The sequence below is a fragment of the Oryza glaberrima genome, chromosome 5 (assembly GCF_000147395.1).
Source record: "Oryza glaberrima chromosome 5, OglaRS2, whole genome shotgun sequence".
NCBI classification, from domain to species: domain Eukaryota; kingdom Viridiplantae; phylum Streptophyta; class Magnoliopsida; order Poales; family Poaceae; genus Oryza; species Oryza glaberrima.
In genome coordinates, this window is record NC_068330.1 from 25,113,589 (window position 1) to 25,134,256 (window position 20,668).

At 42.3% G+C, this 20,668-nt stretch overlaps 2 protein-coding genes across 5 annotated transcripts; one reads left to right on the forward strand and one right to left on the reverse strand.

Moving 5' to 3' along the window:
- Positions 1 to 3,812: 3,812 nt before the first annotated feature.
- On the forward strand, positions 3,813 to 7,445 carry LOC127773470 (isocitrate dehydrogenase [NADP]). The gene is made up of 15 exons (XM_052299537.1): positions 3,813 to 3,948; positions 4,275 to 4,318; positions 4,428 to 4,537; positions 4,826 to 4,863; positions 4,947 to 5,024; positions 5,103 to 5,156; positions 5,239 to 5,340; positions 5,674 to 5,759; positions 5,848 to 5,951; positions 6,063 to 6,131; positions 6,210 to 6,325; positions 6,470 to 6,504; positions 6,673 to 6,815; positions 6,994 to 7,119; positions 7,221 to 7,445. The coding sequence occupies exons 1-15, from the start codon at positions 3,900 to 3,902 to the stop codon at positions 7,303 to 7,305; spliced, it is 1,239 nt and encodes a 412-aa protein (XP_052155497.1). The 5' UTR covers positions 3,813 to 3,899; the 3' UTR covers positions 7,306 to 7,445.
- Positions 7,446 to 7,516: 71 nt separating this feature from the next.
- Positions 7,517 to 13,530, reverse strand: LOC127773468 (uncharacterized). 4 transcript variants are annotated; one of them, XM_052299534.1, is made up of 21 exons: positions 13,221 to 13,530; positions 12,175 to 12,254; positions 11,770 to 11,856; positions 11,284 to 11,334; positions 11,077 to 11,164; positions 10,841 to 10,945; positions 10,678 to 10,742; positions 10,493 to 10,576; positions 10,330 to 10,380; positions 10,184 to 10,246; positions 10,055 to 10,101; positions 9,887 to 9,965; positions 9,723 to 9,785; positions 9,474 to 9,563; positions 9,335 to 9,373; positions 9,029 to 9,256; positions 8,850 to 8,935; positions 8,702 to 8,750; positions 8,535 to 8,615; positions 8,358 to 8,451; positions 7,517 to 8,158 (listed from the first exon to the last, which is right to left on the reverse strand). In XM_052299534.1, the coding sequence occupies exons 1-21, from the start codon at positions 13,336 to 13,338 to the stop codon at positions 7,962 to 7,964; spliced, it is 1,845 nt and encodes a 614-aa protein (XP_052155494.1). In that variant the 5' UTR covers positions 13,339 to 13,530; the 3' UTR covers positions 7,517 to 7,961. The 4 variants fall into 4 exon arrangements, with proteins under 4 accessions (XP_052155494.1, XP_052155496.1, XP_052155495.1 ...); XM_052299536.1 differs by having other exon boundaries at positions 10,841 to 10,897; positions 13,221 to 13,529; XM_052299535.1 differs by having other exon boundaries at positions 10,841 to 10,897; positions 11,077 to 11,194; positions 13,221 to 13,529.
- Positions 13,531 to 20,668: the final 7,138 nt, after the last annotated feature.

The window sequence follows — 20,668 nt, forward strand, 5'->3', positions numbered from 1 at the left end:
AACCAAACTTTCAATTTTAACGTGAACTAAACACAGCCTTAAGTTAATAATCACCGAAAAGGACATCATTAGACCAGAGTTTTTGGACTTGGTGATTTACTCTAGTGGCTCTCCTTTGATTTTTCTTTTAGAGAAGGGTATTTTCTACCAGGCCTCCATATCCAACCGGATATATACGGCCATTAATATAGGGAACTTAGCCCCACAAACAACCCAATCTAAAATTCGCTCTATATAAGATTAAAATTTGAACTCAGGACCTTTGGGTACTACTTTTGTACTACTCAGGCTCTCCTTTGATGGGGCAGTATATTACTCTCTCCGTTTTATTTTAAGTGCAACCATGAGTTTACATGTCCAACTTTGATCGTCCGAATTATTTGAATTTTTTTATAATTAGTATTTGTGTTGTTATGAGATGATAAAACATGAATAGTATTACTTGTGACTTATGTTTTTATATATTTTTTTAAAAAAAATTAAATAAGACAGACGATTAAAGTTGGGCGCGTAAAATCATGGCTGCAATAAGACGGATGGAGTATCACTGTATCGTATATTTGGACACAATCAAGCAAGTCAGTACTGAGAAATAAAAATGATCTGTACTGTAAATGCCAAGTTAAGTACATCAGCACGATGTAGCACGTTGTACTTTTGTACCGCGGATCAGGTGCAGATTCAGGGAATGATTGAGTAGTCTGCTCTACAGCCATTCACTGGTGGGCTGGGCCGTGGGCTTCCCAACGGTCCAAGGTCGTGCACTGCAGGAAATGGGGCCCAGCCCGAAGCATAAGTGCAAACAACAGCCCAGGTAGGTGGCACACCCGCGCCACTGGACTGACAGCAAGTGTGGGTGAAACGGAAGAGGAATAAGTTCACTTTAGGTTCCTCAATTTGTCGCCCAGTCCAATTTTCGTCCCTGAACCTCAGAACCGGGTACGACCCGTCCCCCAACTTACAAAAACCGGGCACATAAGGTCCTAAGGCGGTTTGGATAGCGGTTTTGGCTGACATGACGCCTACGTGGCTGGTTTAACTAGGTCTCTATCTCACGTGGTACTGACGTGGTGCTTACGTGGCAATTCAATTTGGAAAAATATAATACACATGAGACCCACATGTCAGTTACATAAAAAAAAAATAATTAATAAAATGTGGGCTTGCATGGGCCCCACATGTCAATCTCACTCCAATCTTTTTCCTCCTCACTCCCCATCTCCCCTCTCTTCGTCTCTCTCCGACTCTCCCCCTCTCCTCTCTCTTCTCCTCTCTCGGGTGCGACGGTCGGCGGGGTGGACGGCGTGACAGGCGGCGAAGAGATGGGTGACTGCCGGCGAGGAGGATGGCGCGACGGGCGGCGACTGGCGGGGAGAAGGAGCGGCCGGACGGGCGGCGACCGGCAGGGAGAAGGGGCGCCGGGACGGGCGGCGGCCAATAGGGAGGACGACCGACGAGCGGCGGGCGGCGCGCGTGATGACCCGGGCGGTGGTGGGCAGTGAGGAGATCGACGGTGGGCAGTGAGGAGGGCAGCTGCCGGTGCCCGTGACGAGGATGAGCCGACGAGGGCTGGGCGGTTTTGACGGTGGGCACCTCGGGCGCTGCCGCTCCACCCCCTCCCCCACCTTGTTCCGGTCGCTTCCACCCGGACCACCCCGGCCGAAGCCTGCAGCTTGCAACCGCTGCGGCATGTCCGGCCATCGCCTTGAGAACTGCCCGCTGGAGCGTCGTTTCCTCGCCAGGCTAGTAGCCCTCTGCCAGTACGCCATGCCCGCCGTGCCGGAATCTCTGCGCCGCACTGCAAGTCTTGATCACCATGCTGTAGTCTGTCGCAGCTAAGGCGTCGGTCGTTGAACCAGGACACACCGAAGCCTGCCCGTGAACAGTGAACTGAAAAACTGAGTACGGAGAAACGAACAGAGTGCAAACTCGGAGTTTTAGGCTGCGAATTACTTGCAGCATTTGACAAATACGCCCAAGATTGCATTATTTGTAACACCGGCCCCCCAAAGCCTCGTCGCGCTCCACACATGTCAACGTCGAGCCTCCAGAGCTCGAGCCTTCGGACATGTCACCAGTGCAGCAGCGTGGTGTTCATGGGCGCATCTCGTACCAGGTCGGCCCCGTCGTGTCTCTTTGACTCGTCGTCGACAAGGCCACTGGCAAACCGAGGGCCTTCGTGTTCGTCGAGTACCTCCCACAACACCTGCCGCAACCTCGACCGCCACGCCTATTGCAGCCGCGTGCTCCGTGTCGGCCTCGCCGAACTGGAAGTAGCAGGGCGCTCGCGCGGCAGCGGCGAGCCGCACGAGCTGGTGGGCATCGAGGACTCCACACACGCCGCATCGCTCGTGAAGGGGGCACCACCCAGCGCCGACGACAGCTGTGGAGACGGTGGGCGCCGTGGAGGCCCAGGGAGACGTCACGCGCACCGCTGGCCGCGTCGCCGTTGTCCCCCGCCGGAGCCGGTCGCCCCCGCCGCCGGGCTAAGTGGGTCCCTCTATTTGCTGGCCTGCTCGGCCGCCCACCCGCGCCGCCGGCTGCCCGGGAAGGAGAGAGAGAGGGGAAAGGGAAGAAGAGATGAGTGAGGCTGACACATGGAGCCCACGTGGGCCCCACCATTTTAAAATTATTTTTATGTGCAGCTAACATATGGAGCCACACTTTTTATTATTTTTTCGAGATGTACATGCCACGTCAATGCCACGTGGGACAGAGAACTAGTTAAACAAGCCACGTAGGCACCACGTCAACCAAAACCGCCTTCAAACCCGTTGAGGGACCTCGTTTACCCGGTTTTCATAAGTTGAGGAACAGGTCGTATCTGGTTTTGCGGTCAAGGGATGAAAATCGGACTGGGCGACAAATAGAGGGATCCAAAGTGAACTTATTCTAACGGAAGAGGAGAAGGCCCATAAGTCATAGTGGGCCGTACTTGGGGACTGGCCCAAATTTTGCCGTTCGTCTTTGCATTGCAGGTTTTTCTCTGAACCTGATTCGGCTCTTGCCGCTCACAGATCCAGCCAGCTTCTTTCAAGGCGAAACTGATCAATGGTACTGACCAAAATATGAATATTTTTTTTATTTTTTCATGAAGTAATGAAGAGAAAGGTAAAATTAAATAGGTGGACTAGTCGTAATTGGTTAAGATGAAAGAGTAAGTAAAGAAATTAAACAAGAGATACATTGTGTTTGATTGAGATGAATAAGTATGCCAAGAAATTATTATATTTTGAGATAATTTTAAAATGCTAGAAACTGCTATGTCTTCGGACGCAGAGCAGTAGATCATTTGTCAGATTGGATGGATTGTGCTACTGTACGTGCATAGTGTTTCAGACTTTCAGCAGGTGGAGCAAAATGGATTCAGAATGTTGTCAAAAGTTTTCCCTATTGTTTCAGAAATCAGAACTCCAATTGCAGTCTGCAGTCTGCATACTCCCTCCGTCCCAAAAAAAGTCAAACCTGGTTTCCGTACCAACGTTTGACTGTCGGTCTTATATAAAATTTTTTTATAATTAGTATTTTCATTGTTGTTAGATGATAAAACATGATTAATACTTTATGCGTGACTTATCTTTTTAATTTTTTCATAATTTTTTCAAATAAGACGGACGGTCAAACGTTGGACACGAAAATTAGGGTTCGTCTTTTGGGAGTAGGTCTAAAACAACACGATCATCTTTATGATCTTTGATTGATGAACCAGCAGTGGCGCCAATCCATCCGTGGCTACAAAAGCATGTCCACGTAGGACAGGTGGGCCCCACCGGAAGCGTCTCTATTTAAAACTGCCACCACCATCTTCTTCTTCTTCTTCTTCTTCTTCCTCAAGACTACCAATCCAATCTCCTCCTCGCCGCCATCGCGATCTCCGCCGCCGCCCGCCTGTCGCGGCCATGGCGTCCACCAAGATCAAGGTCGCCAACCCCATTGTCGAGATGGACGGTCAGTCTGATCCCTCTCCCATTTTCCCCTCCCTACACGGATCTGCTACTAGTCTCCAATGGATTCCGGCGTGTCCTCAATTCGTCATGCGTATCGTTTTGCGACTCTGTTTGAGCTTATCTTTAGTCTAGGTTCAGTAGCGTGCCACAGGAAGCCTCTCGGATCTAGTAGATCCTTTGCATTGTGCTTGGTTTGGCTAGAATTGGGGATACGATTCGCGATGCGAGTTTTTTTTTTTTTTTTTTTTTGAGGTGGTCGAGTGCTCCTCTCGAGATATGGCACATTGGCACTCACGTGCGTTTCCGGATTGGATTTTCCGTTCGCAGGTGATGAGATGACTCGAGTATTCTGGAAATCTATCAAGGACAAGGTAATGGACAGGCTTGCTGATTGATTCTTTCTTGATGTGCTTTCAACTTTCACTGCTGGTGACTGGTGTTCTTATAAAAAAGGACATTCTTTTAACACTAAATATGCAGCTTATCTTCCCGTTCTTGGAGTTGGACATTAAGTACTTTGATCTCGGACTTCCATACCGTGATCAAACCGACGATAAAGTCACAGTGGAGGCAGCAGAGGCTACCCTCAAGTAAGAACTTTATGCTAAGTAAGCTTTACAAGGACAGAGTCACTTGATGCTTGATTTGTAGTCGAATTGCTAATGTGCAGTTGCGTATATTAGGTATCTATACATTCAATGTACTATTTGATCAGTGCAAAGGAATTTCCTTGTGCATTTCTGACAGCCTGTTACTTATTTACTTGTTCCTTCAGTTCTGCTTAGTATTGTTGCCTGTGTTTGAACATTTCACTGCATATTCTGCAGTGTATACCTATGTTAATTGTTTATGTTCTCTGCTCCTCCAATCATTCGTAGGTACAATGTGGCCATCAAGTGTGCAACCATTACACCGGGTATATTTGTGTTGATGCGTGTTGACAAATGTCAATGGTTTGCAATGATTTTGTTACTGAGTATTGTATCAAAACTATGACAGATGAAGCAAGGGTTAAAGAGTTCAGCCTAAAATCCATGTGGAAGAGCCCAAACGGCACAATTAGAAATATCCTAAATGGTAAGGTGCTGCTGTAATTCCATCTGGTTCAGACACTCTGAATTCTGATATTCATGTTTCTGCTCTTGCTACCTTCAGGCACTGTGTTCAGAGAACCAATAATCTGCAAAAACATCCCTCGGCTTGTTCCAGGTATTGGAAAACACCAGACATTATTACTATTTTTTATGCAATCTTTCTTACACTTACTGAAATGAAATGGTTGTGTTTTCAGGATGGACTAAGCCCATTTGCATTGGAAGGCACGCATTTGGTGATCAGTACCGTGCAACGGATGCAGTTATCAAGGGACCTGGCAAGCTTAAATTAGTTTATGGTACGCTACCTTACGTACCTTAGACACACATAAATGGAATATTTTTTCTAGCTAAACCTCATAATTTATACTCCCTCCGTTCCTTAATATAAGGAATTTTGACATTTTGCCTGCACTGTTTGGCCATTTGTCTTATTCAAAAAAAATTGGAATTATTATTTATTTTTTGTGACTTACTTTGTTATCCAAAGTACTTTAAGCACAACTTTTCGTTTTTTATATTTGCACAATTTTTTTGAATAAGACAAGTGGTAATTGCAACGTAGATGGTATAGACCAATTGGCATGAATTAGATTTTTACCTTTTTACTTTCTTTTTTTCCTACTGTTAAGAGGGAAAAGATGAGGAGATTGAGCTGGAGGTGTTCAACTTCACTGGTGCTGGAGGAGTGGCACAGTCTATGTACAACACTGACGAGGTACAGCTTGCCACTTTCTATTGTTCGTTTCAAGCATGCGTATGTCATTTTTTTTTGTGATTCATGCTCTTAGCGTTTGATTTTGTAGTCCATCCGTTCCTTTGCTGAGGCCTCTACGGCCACTGCTTATGAGAAGAAATGGCCATTGTACCTCAGCACCAAGAACACAATTTTGAAGAAATATGATGGCAGGTATTGATGTTTCTAGCCTATTCTAACACTGACCCTTTTTGCCCTTGCTGTACCTTTGCCATCGTATAATGCAATTATGCATTGGTCTGACTAGTTGGGATTTATTTGCAGGTTCAAGGACATCTTCCAGGAGGTATATGAAGCTCAGTGGAAATCAAAATTTGAGGCTGCTGGAATATGGTACATTTCCACATTTCCTTTTCTTTCCTTGATTTTTCATCCTGGTATCTAGTGTTTGGTGACTTTGGTCTCTGTCAGGTATGAGCATCGTCTCATTGATGACATGGTTGCCTATGCACTCAAGAGTGAAGGAGGCTATGTTTGGGCTTGCAAGAACTATGATGGAGATGTGCAGAGTGATTTCTTAGCACAAGGTTATATACCAAATTTCTTGCCTTTGCAATTTGTACTCAAACTTTGAGTAATGTATGCTTTCTCTTGGTTAAGAAAAAAATGCCGAACAATAATGGTTAAATGGTATTTGAGCTTGTAATGACAATAGATTTCTTCAATTGCAGGTTTTGGATCATTGGGTTTGATGACATCAGTTTTGGTAGGTAACCACATTTTATTATTCTTGTTATTTATTGATGGTAAACGTGTCATTATGCCTGGTGATACTATTTTTACTTTGTTATAAGGAAACAAGTTATTTCACTTGGATGTGTGCTAGACATGGTTTTTATAATGGTGCTAACTGGTTCATGCACTCATGTTCTAGGTATGTCCTGATGGGAAAACCATTGAAGCTGAAGCTGCCCATGGGACTGTCACCCGTCATTACCGTGTTCATCAGAAAGGTGGTGAAACTAGCACAAACAGCATTGCCTCAATCTTTGCCTGGACAAGAGGACTTGCACACAGGTACAGTTATCAACACTGAATTGCTCTATTGTATATGGAATTTTTTTGGTATATTGTCGAGTTTGCATGGTTGGAAAGAGGTGGTAGCATTGCGTTCTGCCGATAATGCAGGATATGTTGCTCAACTACCATGGTTCTGACCTGTGATTTCTCGATTACCACTTGTTGTGTGATATAGGGCAAAGCTAGATGACAATGCTAGGCTACTGGACTTCACTCAGAAGCTTGAAGCTGCCTGCATTGGCGCTGTCGAGTCTGGGAAGATGACCAAGGACCTTGCTCTGCTTGTTCACGGATCTTCAAAGTACGTTACTCAGCTATTATATACTCTGAGGAATTGCAGTCTCAACGTTGCTACATCAATCTATACTGTATCTTTAACTGACTATTATCCTGCACTTACAGTGTCACGAGGAGTCATTACCTGAACACTGAAGAGTTCATCGATGCTGTTGCTGACGAGCTCAGATCAAGGCTGACAGCCAACTAAAGCTAATCAAATCAAGTGATTTTGTTGTTATTGATGTGAACCGATGCACTTCGATGATACATTTCTAGAACCGCATCATTCGACGTTACAAATCTTTTTTTTTTCTTAATGAATTTTGAATCACTTGGTAGGTGGAGATTACAAATAAAGTTTCAGAGCTATTCATGAGAAAGCTCCAGATTCAGTTATGAACAAGAGCAATTGATACATATGTCCAAATAATGTGTATTCATCAATTCAGTTACTAAGAAAATAGTGGTTCTTTTCCAATGTACAGACAGATGAAATGTGCAGGCTCCACCAAGCTAGCTACACACCTCCAGCTAGCCTTAAACTTCAATATAATAAGGCATCAAGCAAGCAAACGAACAAACAAAAGAAATAATAATATTGCATTAGATTAACTAGTTCACTACTAGTAAACCCTAGCTATTTTTGCGTTGATGCGACAGCTCAAGTGCTCATTTCTCCCTCCTTAAAACATCGGAAATGGCTCTTCATGTCGCTGGAGCTAAGGACCCTTTCGATCTCTTCTTAGTTTAGCAGAGAGACGAATCCATAACCCTAAAAAAAATAGGAGAAAAAACACGCAAAAAAAAGGGAGAAAAAACAAAGCAGGTAAATCTCGTGCAATGGCCTGATGCAGAGCTATGCTGCTAAGTATGAAGAATGCTGTTGCCGTTTGCATAGTAGCAGCCATTCACCAGGCCGTTCTTGACATGTCCATTTTGGTATAGCTTCTGTTGTTTCGTGGCTCCGTTGCAGTAGTTGCCACGTCTGACTGGCGAGCTGACAACGCCGCAAGATTGCTGAAGTAAATGGTCAAGCTGTCCTGATGAAGCTGCTATTAATCCTGTTAATCATTCAGGCATTTAGTTTAGTTTAAGTATTCAGCTTTGCCAGCAAAATTGATCATTTGGCTTGAAATTCAGGCATATTGTTTAGTTTAACTATTCGGCTTTGCAAACGAAATTGATCATTTGGCTTGAAAAGATAAATAAATAGCATATATGTTTCAGGCAAGATGAGGTAGAGGTGAAAGGCTGATTTACCCATGAAAAGTGGGGATGGCTTTCCAGGTCTTGACTTGAATTCAGGATGAAATTGTGCGCCAACAAAAAACCTATGAGTTGGTAGCTCAATTATCTGCATCCAGTAAAACATTATACATTAGCAAGTGGTGAATATATTGACGGGTTCTAATAACAAAAAAGTTCAGTAAGTTTTACCTCCATGCGTGTCCCGCTTTCATCCCTGCCAACAAAAGAGAGACCTGCCTTCTCAAATTCTGGAACCATTTCAGGATTCACCTAAAAGATAACAAGATGTTTTTGTCAGCAAACTGAACTGAGAATAAAAGGAAATTTCTAACGTGGGATGATTCTACTCAACAAACCTCATATCGGTGGCGGTGCCTTTCATCTACATAGCTTGCATTGCCATACCTAATCCAGTCCATATTTTGTAACGATTATTTAGATAAACACAAATTGTGAAACTGTTTTAAAGACATTAGTGCATGATGAGGGTAAGAGTTCCCTTACAGCTTAGCTGATTTGCATGTATTGGCCTGGAAGAAGGTCCTCCTTGATCCAAGGCGCATTGTTGCCCCCATATGGGTTTTAGAGCCCTGCAGAATCATTGCCAAAGTACAGGGAAAACATTAAGTTAATTATGAAAATAAAGAGCATTTTCCAAATTCAATAACTGGAAATGGAATTACCTCCGGCATGAAAATAACACATGGCGTCGTTGTAGCTGGATCAAACTCTGTACTATTAGCACCACGCAACTTCATGACAGAGCGGGCGAATTCGATCACTGCAATTTGCATGCCCAGGCAAATACCAAGATATGGAACATTGTTTTCTCGCGCATATTTTGCAGCAAGAATTTTTCCCTGGACCCCTCTATCTCCAAAGCCTCCTGGAACTAGTACACCATGTGCACCCTGAGGAGGAAGAGGAACATCCTTCAAAGTTCTGCAGAATGGATCACCTCATCACCTGGTAATATGTGCTGTACTTACCTTTAGTAGATCCCAAGCTTTTTCATATGCATCAGGAGTCTGCACAAGGCAACCATTCCCCAAGCATCAGTAAACTATGCACTCTACAATGTGGGAATCAGAATTGAACAGAATCAAAAACAAAATGCATAAAACTGACCTCTGTGGCTGCAGAATCTTCAAGATCACAGGAAGGAACCCAATCCACCACAAGTTTTCTGTCCAAAGCAACCGATGCATGCAGAAGAGCCTGAAAGGAATACCGAACTAGGTAATGCCCCAAAATCTAGTAGAAAGGGATATATCCAATGTATTGCTAACACCAACAAGCTCGGAAGCATGTCCAGCAGCAACTGAACAGCTGTTGACTGATGCACAAATACATGTCCAAGTCAGTCAGAAAAGTCACCTTCAAAACTGACAAGTAGGAGTCTGATAGGCCAGTATACTTTCCAACCATGGCAATCCTAACCTGCAAATATGTTCGCAGTGACTATGAGCACCAAATTATTGATCATGTACATGTACTGATGTATATCTAAAAGCAAAAGTTCAGAGTAAAATGAGACTAACAGGAGTTTTCAGTTTGTCGAATTTGCTGGCTCTTTCAGTCCATTCAGTCAGCTTAGGTGCTCGAGGCACTTTTCCCACACTACATGTCACAACCAAGAATACATTTAAGTCATGAAAAGAAATGACTCCAGGTGTTGAGTTCATCGTATCTTTGGCCAGCAGACATACCATTGAAGATCTAAAACTTTCAGAATAGATTCATGAGCCTTCTGGTCCTATAAGAAAGCACAAGTTGTTACTGAGATTATTTTAAAAATAATACCATCCATGTACTGGGACAAGTTTTATGTGACATACCCTAAGCAACAAAGGGATGTGCCAGATGTTGGTAACATCGTGAAGATTGACAATACTTGAGATCTGCAATATGAAATCAAACTAAGAATTCAGGTTGCCCGGAGCAAAATACATTTAGAAATACTTGGTGAAAGCAGCATTGTTACCGGAACGTGGCAAAATTGTGCGAGTTTCACTTTCACATTTTCTTCAAGTGGCTGTCAGAAAGCACAAAGCAAGCAATGTATAAAGCCACCATCAGACCGAAAACAACACTTTTGAAGGAAACATAAATACAAAAACAAGTGCTACTACTGCATGATTGAGTACCTGAGTACTGCGACATGCTAAAATATCAGGTATCAGTCCAAGTCCTCTTAGTCCACGGACACTATGTTGGGTAGGTTTGGTTTTCTACAAAAGATTCATAGGAAAAGTCAAGAAAAATGCATATTTTTATGACTGTGACACTGTATTTAGATGAATTGTGGTGCCTCCACATGAGGAATAAGTACCTGTTCACCAACTACATTTAGAACTGGTACAAGACTGACATGAACTAGGCAAAAGTTTCCAGCCCCTGAAACACAAATTGGAAAATGATCAGTAAGAGTTAAATGCTGTTTGCAAATGAAAGAAAATAGAAATAAATAGCTATGGAGTCCACTGTTTTCTCACCTACGCGGTATGAAAATTGACCTAATGCTTCAATAAAAGGCATTGATTCAATATCCCCTGCATCAAGAATGCCACTGTCGTTATGTGGCGAAAAGATTTTGTCTCCTGCATCGGAATACTAGAACAACTATGGGAACAATTGAGCAGAGAATAGTATATTATGTGGTGCTCAAAACTGTGCAGTGTTATTATTTTCTAAAAAATGATGTGGTTTGCTTCAGTAGTCTGTTTTTCACCTATAGTGCCACCAAGTTCTATTACACAAACATCAGCTGGCTCATCTGTGCCATCAACTGGATTCATTGCCACACGTTCAATCCACTCCTGTATTTCATCCGTAATGTGAGGTACAACCTGATAAAGTGAATTAACTCAGAATTCATCATCAACTAAGTTATGGAACAGAAAAAACAAGAGACGAAATTCTAATTACCAATTCTCACCTGAACAGTTTTTCCCAAGTAGTCTCCTCTTCGTTCCTTGTCAATAACAGCCTGCAGTTTGGGAATTACAAGAAAAAATATTAATAACTAGTAGACGATAAATTCTTGTTAAGTTTAAATTTACTCTTAGAAAAATAGGTATAATTAGCAGGGTATCTATGCTCATAGAAGCATATAATACTCAAGTGGTCCTGAAATACCGACAGTTGCATGATAGCAAACAGCTGCAGCTTGACATTCAAACTGCTCACGGTGAATCTACCCTATGACAGGTTCAATATCGACATGTCTATCACCAGCCTTTAGACTACAGAACCAGGATATTGTCCACATGTATAATTGAACTGTAGGAGATCTTGGGATGTAACATAAAACGGAATAGAAAAAGATCTGTGGTGTGAGATATAAACCACAACTTTGGACTAGAAAGCAAGTCATACTGAAAGTCTTGTGCGCACTCAGATAGAGACTCTTTATTCCAATTACCTGATAGATCTTTCCGGTGGTTATATTGTTGTCACGAGTCAACTTGATGTCCAGAAACCGCTCATAATTTCCAAGGTCCAAGTCCACCTTAGACAAAAAGAGAGAACGAAATGAAGTTCAGTTTAGTCAAAGAAAGAAAATTTTGTAGTTATCACAAAAACACACACTCTACAATGGAACCTCCTTTCTACAAACAAGTGGACAACAGGACAAGTGCATGGAATGCTGCTAGTGACCAACTGCTAGTCCATGATAATTCAAGCCAAGCATGAGGAGAATATGCTCGAGTCAGTGCAGTGCAGTTTCTGGCGTGCATTTTGTAACCTATGGTGCACTCTCTGCGACTATCTCATAATGAAATAGCTAAGTGAAAGCCGAAAGGAGATGGTGAAGCAGAGCTGCTACCTCACCACCATCGTCCAAAACAAACACTTCACCGTGCTCGAATGGAGACATGGTTCCAGCATCGGTGTTGAGGTAAGGATCTGCAGCAAAGCAGTAACAAAGGTAAAAGATCAGAAGGATAATCGATCATCACATGACAAAACCAAAACTATTTCATAAACTTGTTCACTAATTTACTAACATACTGTACAGACTTAGTACCTAAAAAATGAACACAAACAGTCAAGGAGGTTGCAAGTGACGAGACAAGAAAAATAATAGTTTGTTAAGTACTAGACCCAAGAAAGGTGCGCAGCACCTGGCCTCTGGATGAAGAGACAAAGCTATCAGTTAAGACAAATTTTCATAGCACGAGATGACAAATTTGACCTGTATTACTACACCCATATAAAATATAGAAACTCATCTGTTTCAAGGAACCAAGACAGTGACACTGACACAGTATCAGATGGCCACCTCATCAGTGAGCAACGACGAGTATAATTACAGTTCAAAAGAAATGAAACATGAAATGGTTGGTTCAAAAGGAGGAGGAGGGAACGACTTTGTTAGTCCCAAAATAATAATAATAATAAAAGATGAACTACAGAGAAAGAGAAGTGAGGAAACAAGATCACTAAAAGTGCAACATGGCACTGTTGAGATTGCAGAAAGGTTAGCACTTCCATTCCCGTTAACAAGAAAGATCAGAGCTTTATCCATCCATCCATCCATCCAAGAGCCCATCATCTTTAAAACAATTTTTTTATAAAAAAAACAAGAATTTTAACTGTGTTTTCTCCAGTTTAGTGATCTCGAGGAGTAGCTAGCTAGTTTAACCAAATGAAAGAAAAATGATTCGGTATTAGTATATGGTTAGAAGTGCAGTCTAGTATGTACGGGGATGCGTGGCGTTCGTGCTCTGTGCGATCACGTGGCCACCCATTACGCTGCGGCCTATTTTTGACCGAGGAAAAAAATAATTAAACGGCACCCGCCAAGTACGGCGGCGTTTCGGGGGAGAGAGAAAAACGGGCGGCGGCGGAGGCGGGAGCGGCGGGAGTTACCGATCTTGATGGAGGTGACGCGGAGGCCGCAGTCCTTGAGCACGACGCCGATGCTGCTCGCCGTCACCCCCTTCCCGAGGCCGCTCACCACCCCGCCCGTCACCAGCACGTACTTCATCGTCGTCGCTCGCCGCCGGCCGATCTCCCTCCGCCGCCTAGGTCACTGACTGCGGGTGGTTGCTCGTGCAGTTGCTGGCTTGCTGCCTCTCGGATGGAGGAGGACGAAGAAGAGGGTAGAGAAGGAGAGGGAAGAGGAGAGGTTTTGGTTTTTGGTTTTTGGTTTTGGGGATGTGTGTGAGGAGGTTTGGAGGGAGGAGGAAAGGGGTTAAATAGGCGGCTTTGGCCTTTGTTTGGAGTTTGGACTCATTTGATGAGAAAGGACAAAAAAATCAGACTATCAGAGACCCCTTTCTCTCTGTCTTCTCATTCATAATTTACTCTTAATCTTGTCATTCATAATTTATTCACTGTGAAAATCTAGCATCAGGGAGGACCACACCTGATTTTGTATGTTTTTTTCTCCCTTCTTTTGCAGAACAGCTATCGCTAAAACCTTCAGCTACTCAAACAGTATAGGACCTATTTAGGGGAAAGGGATCCTCTGACGTGGTCACTGACAGGTGGGCCCGAGAGTGGTGGGGCCCACATGTCAGTCATCATTTAGGGGAGTCTAGGGTCCCGAGAAAGAACAAATTCGAATTTAGAATGGTTGGTTTTCTAGCTTTTGGGTTATATTTTTTTTTCTGAATTCTATGCCCTTATTCGGCGATAGGGTACAATAGCTACAATTGAAACATGTTGCTACCTTATGTATGCGCGTAATTGTTGGTGATACACTGGACAACCGAACAGGTCCTATAGCTATAAATATTTATAATTTGGGTGAGAACTAGAGATGATTCTCATAATCTTTGTGAGAACTGAAGATTCGAAACTTCCTCAAGCAAGGCCTGGATTGTCTACAAAATCTAATCTAAAAATTAATAATACACTAATCGTTTCCTCTATTAAGCATCAGCCAATACCAAAATATAAATTTCAAAACTTAATTTTGAAGTTTATTTTTCAGCATTGACGTTTAAATCGCTAAGAATATATATATATATATATATATATATATATATATATATATAAGTTTTAGTATAAGTTATTATTGTTTTGTTAATACATCATATGCTTATTCGTATTTGGCCAAACGACGGGGGCCTAAATTAGTAGCTACAAGCTAAATTCTTATGTGTTGGATACCCACCCAACAAGAATATACATTGACAATGCATTTGTACGTTTCATACGTTAGTGCTAGTTTCGAGGGGGAGAATTTCAGAAGGTTTTAAGAGGAATTGATCTAATATAAAACTCCTGAAAAAAAAATCATGAGTTTCCTGAACGCTGATCTTCTGCGTTACTGCTGCGGGAGTACCAGCAGCCACAATACCCGTCGCACTACCCTCAAGTTGGGACTGTAGTTGATTAGTCTGAACTGGTTTCAGAAGCGTTGAGTTTTTAAAATGACAGGACTGCATCAAATTAAAGTCCTTGTTAACAAAAGGAGAACCTTTTTACTCCCGTGAGAGTTCAGTTGCTTCCACCAAACTACTGCACTCCGATGGGCCCTTGTACTAATGAGCTTCATGTAAAAGACTTTTATGACTTTCATCACCTGCCGTCAACATAACTATTTGCCTTATAGGCTGTGTTTAGTACAGCGCAAAGTTTGGAGTTTGGTTGAATTGAAGATGATGTGAGTAAAAAGTTGTGTATATGACAGGTTGATGTGACAGAAAATGACCGAAGTTTGGATTCAAACTTTGAATCTAAACGCAGCCTAAGAAGGAGACAGAAATTCGTTCTCTCTTTTTCTTTATATAAAAGCTGTACCAAGATCAGCTGCTGGCACTGGTAAAGATTCATGCCTCCATTTCAGTACGAAGCTTCCATGTCTCGAGATTGACTATTGGAAGACCTGGCTAACTTTTTTTCTTTTTCTTCAGAATCAGTTCTGTTCAGTCCATCCAGTCCTGCAGGTCTAATGTGAAAGTCTCTCGTTTTGGCTGTCGGGCATTATCAAGAAATGCCATATTCCTCTTTGCTCACTATCATTCGTTAATTTCACCAGAGAATCAAGGCTTTCATCAAGTGCAGAAAGCTAAAAATCATATTCGCTGGTTGACCTAATTGTCTACGATGATTTAAGCCACCATGCTATGGCAGCAGCTTTTAGGCCTGTTTCCTACTGCGAATCTGATTCTAGAAATTAATTGAAAACATGATCATCTCCAATCGCCATGAACCGTGTAATCTCATCCATCTTTCTGAATCCGAAGAACCGTGTGTTCTTCAGAGAGGCTCAGCTGTCGCAATGCCAGCCTCTAATTAACATATGCCGACTAATAGTAACAACCCTGTGGTCTTAATTAGCTGTCGATCGATTTGAGAGAACGTCGTAATCGAGCTGTGGGGTTTGTGTTATCTCTTTCTTTGAATTCTTTGATCAAAATCTCTCTAATCGATCGATCTATCCTAATCTCTGCCAGCAAGTTCACAACTCGAATTTGCTTCAGTGTTACTCGACCTACTGACATCCGTCTTTCAGGTTTCTCACTTCTTTTTCAGTGAAATCTTTTACGTTATGGTCTCCATTATTATTCGGCCATGATCTTTGTGAAGTGAAAAGCTTCCTTTTGCCTGTAAGATATCCTCTGCGACTGACAACGAAGTAGGTGAGCTAGCAACTTGGAGAATAATCAGCAAGATGATGAGCACTTTATTTTATTTTTTATTGGAAGATGGTTAGCATTTGAAACTTGGCGCCAAAGGTTTGCACACCTACCTGCCGCCATCAGCCTATCCCAGATTACGATCTAACTCTGCAATCAACTATACCAACTAGATGGATTTAACTAGCTGATTATGTGAGCAACAGGAGTTCGAGCCATAATGACGGAAGAGTTGAACTGATCTTCCTTATCTGCACGAACCGAAGAGTACCCAAATAATTAAATTTTACTTTTTTACAAAAATATCTTTGTGGTCAACTCTCTTGTCTGAAGAGTAACGAATCTACCTAACTTCTGCGCTTGTTTTATACTCGATCCGTCCATAATATAACAATTTAGAACCGAATGTGACATATTATAAGCTTATACATATTCGTAGGACTAGGCATGTCTCATCCAGTTCTATATTGTTATATTTTAGGTTGAGAGGAGTACTTCTTCATTTTCAAAATATAGTAATATAGTAGTACTTATAGACTCCATCTAGTACTTACGAATTTAAATGAAATATATCTAGATTCGTAGTATCCGGTACCGGTTACTCCATCCGTCCTAAAATATAACAGTTTTTAGCCCTCAGTATTTCTCCTAAAATATAACAACTTTTCCACCAACATTCTCTTTCTAATAACCAATCACAACCCTCTAACATTCACTTTTCCCACCTACCTCCACTACTCATCCAATCACAACCCTTCATCACTCACTTCTACATACTTTTTTAATAACCGTGTCCAACCCTAAAACCTCTTATATCGTGAGACGGAGAGAGTACTATATTTTAATGGAACAATGTTTTTCAAGTGAAATTCCTGGCTTGCATTTTGGTAGTATTTGGATTAACAGTCAAGTATTGTCCTTTATTATATACTCTCTCCGTCCCAAAAAAAAAACCCAACCTAATATAGGATGGGACATAATCAGTACAACGAATCTGGTCAGAGTCTCGTTGTACTAGATTATATTTCATCCCAAGCTAGGTTGGGTTTTTTTAGAATGGAGGAAGTAGTACGGGTGAGTACTGACAATACTTCTTGTCTGTCAATAGTCCAACTCCAACTATTGAAAAGCATGGCCAGCCATGCCGTCAGATCGAAATCCATCATTCAATCAGGCTGATGATCAGAAGCATAATTAACTGATAGGTTACCGTTTCAAATCAAGGTGTTGTGCAACACGTATGCCACCTTTCATCAGAGTACTGTTGCATTAATCTAAGCATGGGCAGCTAATGTTAATGACGCCGTGGCCATCATTATCCCTAATCCAGCTTGTGCCCAAATCGTTATCCAAAAACTAATTAAGCTATAGCTACACGTTCCTTTCGCACGTCCAGATCATCTGGGTGGTTGTTGGTTCCGTCACGTACGTTATCCGCAGCAGAACCCCCACCTAATTGACCCAACGCTGTCTTGTCTAGCTGTTCATGGTAGTAGAAGTTAATAATGGATTAATCCCTGCTTATCCTGCCATGCATGATGCAAATTACACATTGTTTCAGATGATACTGAGCTGCTTTTGGCCAAGGCAGAACTCCAGGTGGCAGAGCTGCATGTTCTGTGTTTTTTCAACCTGATGCATCATGCATGTGGGGGAAAGGGGCATGAAGTGGTTAGTGGGGAAAATTTGGAAGTTAACACCCAATTATGTGAAATATAATGTGTAAATGCTGGTCCAGTAATGTAGGAGCTAGCACTGAAGGCAGCACATGTTGAGTACTGTTGTTGGACTCTGGACCAAACTATTCATTCAGTCTTCCTGCCGGACAACCGACCGGATTGAGAAATTTTACAGCTTCTAAGCATAAATATAATATATCTCAGTACATTTTAAAAATCATACCACCTAACTCTAACATCAGGTAGAATTCACCAACGGGAGATAAATATTATACGATTAATTATATCCCTTTTTATGTGTCGAGTAGGGACCCTCCGCGTCCTCCCAATACCAATGTCACTGCTACCCTATCATTGTTTGAACCATGTTTTTGAACAAGACTTTGCCTTCAAAGTCAAGATATAGATTTTTTTAAAAAATATACTCAAAATAATAAGTCATGTTTAAAAGTAACTTTAATAATAGAAACAGACGACAACAAAATAAATGCTAATAACATATTTTTTTTAATCAGAAGAATGTGGTTAACGTGTATTAGAAATTATTGCATTAAAAAAAAGAACAGCATAGATCCAGTACATAAGCGTGTTGAAGCACGTCGCAATTTGGGCGGTTCTTTCCGATTAAAGACGGGCGTAAAAAAGCGCCTTTTTGCTCCATTTCTCCGTTCGATCGTTGAGCTTTTGCACGCATATGGACGAACACACCACACGCACGGCTGGCTAGCAGGTATACGTTGCCGGTTTTGGTTGTATCGATCGATCGGCCCGGGGGAAAAAGCAAGGGTGGACGATCTGCCGGCGGCGAGCGCGTCAAATGGACGTACTACGTTGAGAGCGACGACACGCGTACTCGCGCATGTTGTACCATGTGGCGTCGATTGGGCCGACACGGCCATCGTATTATTCTTTCTTCCATCGAAAGCAACTAGGAATACTAGTAGCTAGTATATGGGCATTAGGTACTTTTTGAGCTTTTTTACTATACTCTCCAATCTCCCATAGTGTGCCAGAATGCGTTCTCACGCCCATGCCGAGACCAATTAACTCTACCACGTACGTACGTATACTCCGGTTAATGGTGCAGAAAAGGGTCAAAAGGCAAGTGCGTTATCGGCTTATCCGATAGGTGCACTTTTTGTGTGCTAGCTCGGCCAACTAGCTGCCATGCATCATACGCAGTGGCGGTTCTATGAATTTTTATTGGGTAGTTCTATATATCATATACATCAAAATTGCATAATATCAAAATTAAATCTATTTTGTTAATATTTTCATCAGATTTAAAAGATGGGATACTCCTACACTAAAACGAAGGGTGGTCCTTGGAATTTTGAACCACCACTGATCATACCATACAGTACGGTGTAACAAAAATTGTTAGTATTTCCAAGGACGCTACTAATCATATAGTACGGTGCAACAAAATGTTAGTGCTCTCTCCGTTTAATATTATATATGTTACTAATTTTTTTCTATAAATTTGATCAACTTAAAGAAGTTTAATTAGATAAAATGTAAAAAAACAACTTATAGTAAAAACAAAGGATGTAGTAATTAGTAGGGAAGATAAGAAGATTCATGGTTCTAAATTATTATTCCTACTTTGCTTTAGACATGTATTAATTTGTAGCTGGAGATTGAAGCCTATACTGGCCAGAGCGTGTGAAAGAATCTCCATATATATACCTTTCGTCTGTTTACGATTAGTAGCTCGATCGAGAGAAGTGGACGACGATGCGTGGGCAGCTAGACGTCGACGTACGGATTCTTCACTTCGCCGGAATGTTTTCGCTGTGGGATCGAATTGAACACACTACACACGTACAGTACGTCGGTATCGTGGCAATCGCTGCCGTACGTACGCGCGTGCGCCGTGGAGGAATATCACCCCAAGCACATTCCATAGAATCTCCTGCATGTGAACATCAATCGATCGTGCCAAAACCCTTTTTGTTCATACAAATTACTAGTAGATCTTTCGGTGTTTCCAGGACGATAATCTTTGGCAACATTAAGTTTAACTATCCCAAAGCTTCACAAAAGAAACTATAAATACATATGAAGACTGCGCTGCACTAACAGAGAGAGTGTACAGCATGTCGTATGATGAGTATACAGATAATTGACCAGATTTTGTACTAACAGTGTGGTAGTAGCATTCATAGAATCTCCAGTGAACATGGACACACTGATCGTGCGAAAACCCTTTTTGCTCATACAGATTAGTAGTATATTTTTCATTGTTTTTAGGAAAGCAACCTTTTGTCAACGTTAAGTTTATCCCAAAGCTTCATTTTATTTTATTTTTTAAAAAAACTATGATGTCTACAGTGTAACAGAGAGAGTGTATAGCATGTCCAATGTATTGTGTACATATACAAATAATTGACCAAATTTTGTAACAGTGGTGGTATCACTAGCACCATCATTCATGAGAACATGTGGAGCAACGTGGGAGCAGTGAAGTGGGAGGGACGGAGGCAGCCAAGCCAAATCTCGCATTTTTGAGGGCCCCGCACCGGATCCTAGGAGCCAAAAAAGTGGGACCCACAACTACGAGCCGCCACGTAAGGCAGGAGAAGGGAGGTAGGTGGGCCCCCCGCCCTCTGGCCGTGGCAAGTGGGTGTGCGTGGGCCCCACCACGTTGCGGATACAGCCGACAGCACCGGTGGGCCCCCACCCCCCTCCCAACCACGTGGCCCTCCCTCCCTCCCGGGCCCCACCACGACCGTTGGTAGTTACAGGGGACGCCTCTACACTATCGACTCTGTTTTCTCTTCAAGCATAGCGAGCCAAAGGCTAATAATTGGCCAGTTAGGTATAGATTGATCATTTGGTGTGATCTTGTCTCTTGGTTTTTAAAAATTTCTTGTACGCAATCGAACGAGTCGGTTAATTGGGACCATGCGATCAATGCGATTTGCAAAATGATCCTGATCGAATAGTCGCGTAATTTGTCCATAGTCCACGCGACAGACGCATGATCGAATCATCTCCCAAGTTATGGAGATCGACGCTGGTACCAGGGGTGTAGCTATATTTATGG

Coding starts and splice junctions, on each gene's coding strand:
- LOC127773470 (XM_052299537.1), top strand. CDS start 3,900: ATGGCGTCCACCAAGATCAAGGTCGCCAACCCCATTGTCGAGATGGAC. Junction 5,157..5,238: donor CATCCCTCGGCTTGTTCCAG/GTATTGGAAAAC, acceptor TTGTGTTTTCAG/GATGGACTAAGCCCATTTGC. Junction 5,341..5,673: donor CAAGCTTAAATTAGTTTATG/GTACGCTACCTT, acceptor CCTACTGTTAAG/AGGGAAAAGATGAGGAGATT.
- LOC127773468 (XM_052299533.1), bottom strand. CDS start 13,338: ATGAAGTACGTGCTGGTGACGGGCGGGGTGGTGAGCGGCCTCGGGAAG. Junction 9,374..9,473: donor AAGATTCTGCAGCCACAGAG/GTCAGTTTTATG, acceptor TGCCTTGTGCAG/ACTCCTGATGCATATGAAAA. Junction 8,936..9,028: donor GTGTTATTTTCATGCCGGAG/GTAATTCCATTT, acceptor ATGATTCTGCAG/GGCTCTAAAACCCATATGGG.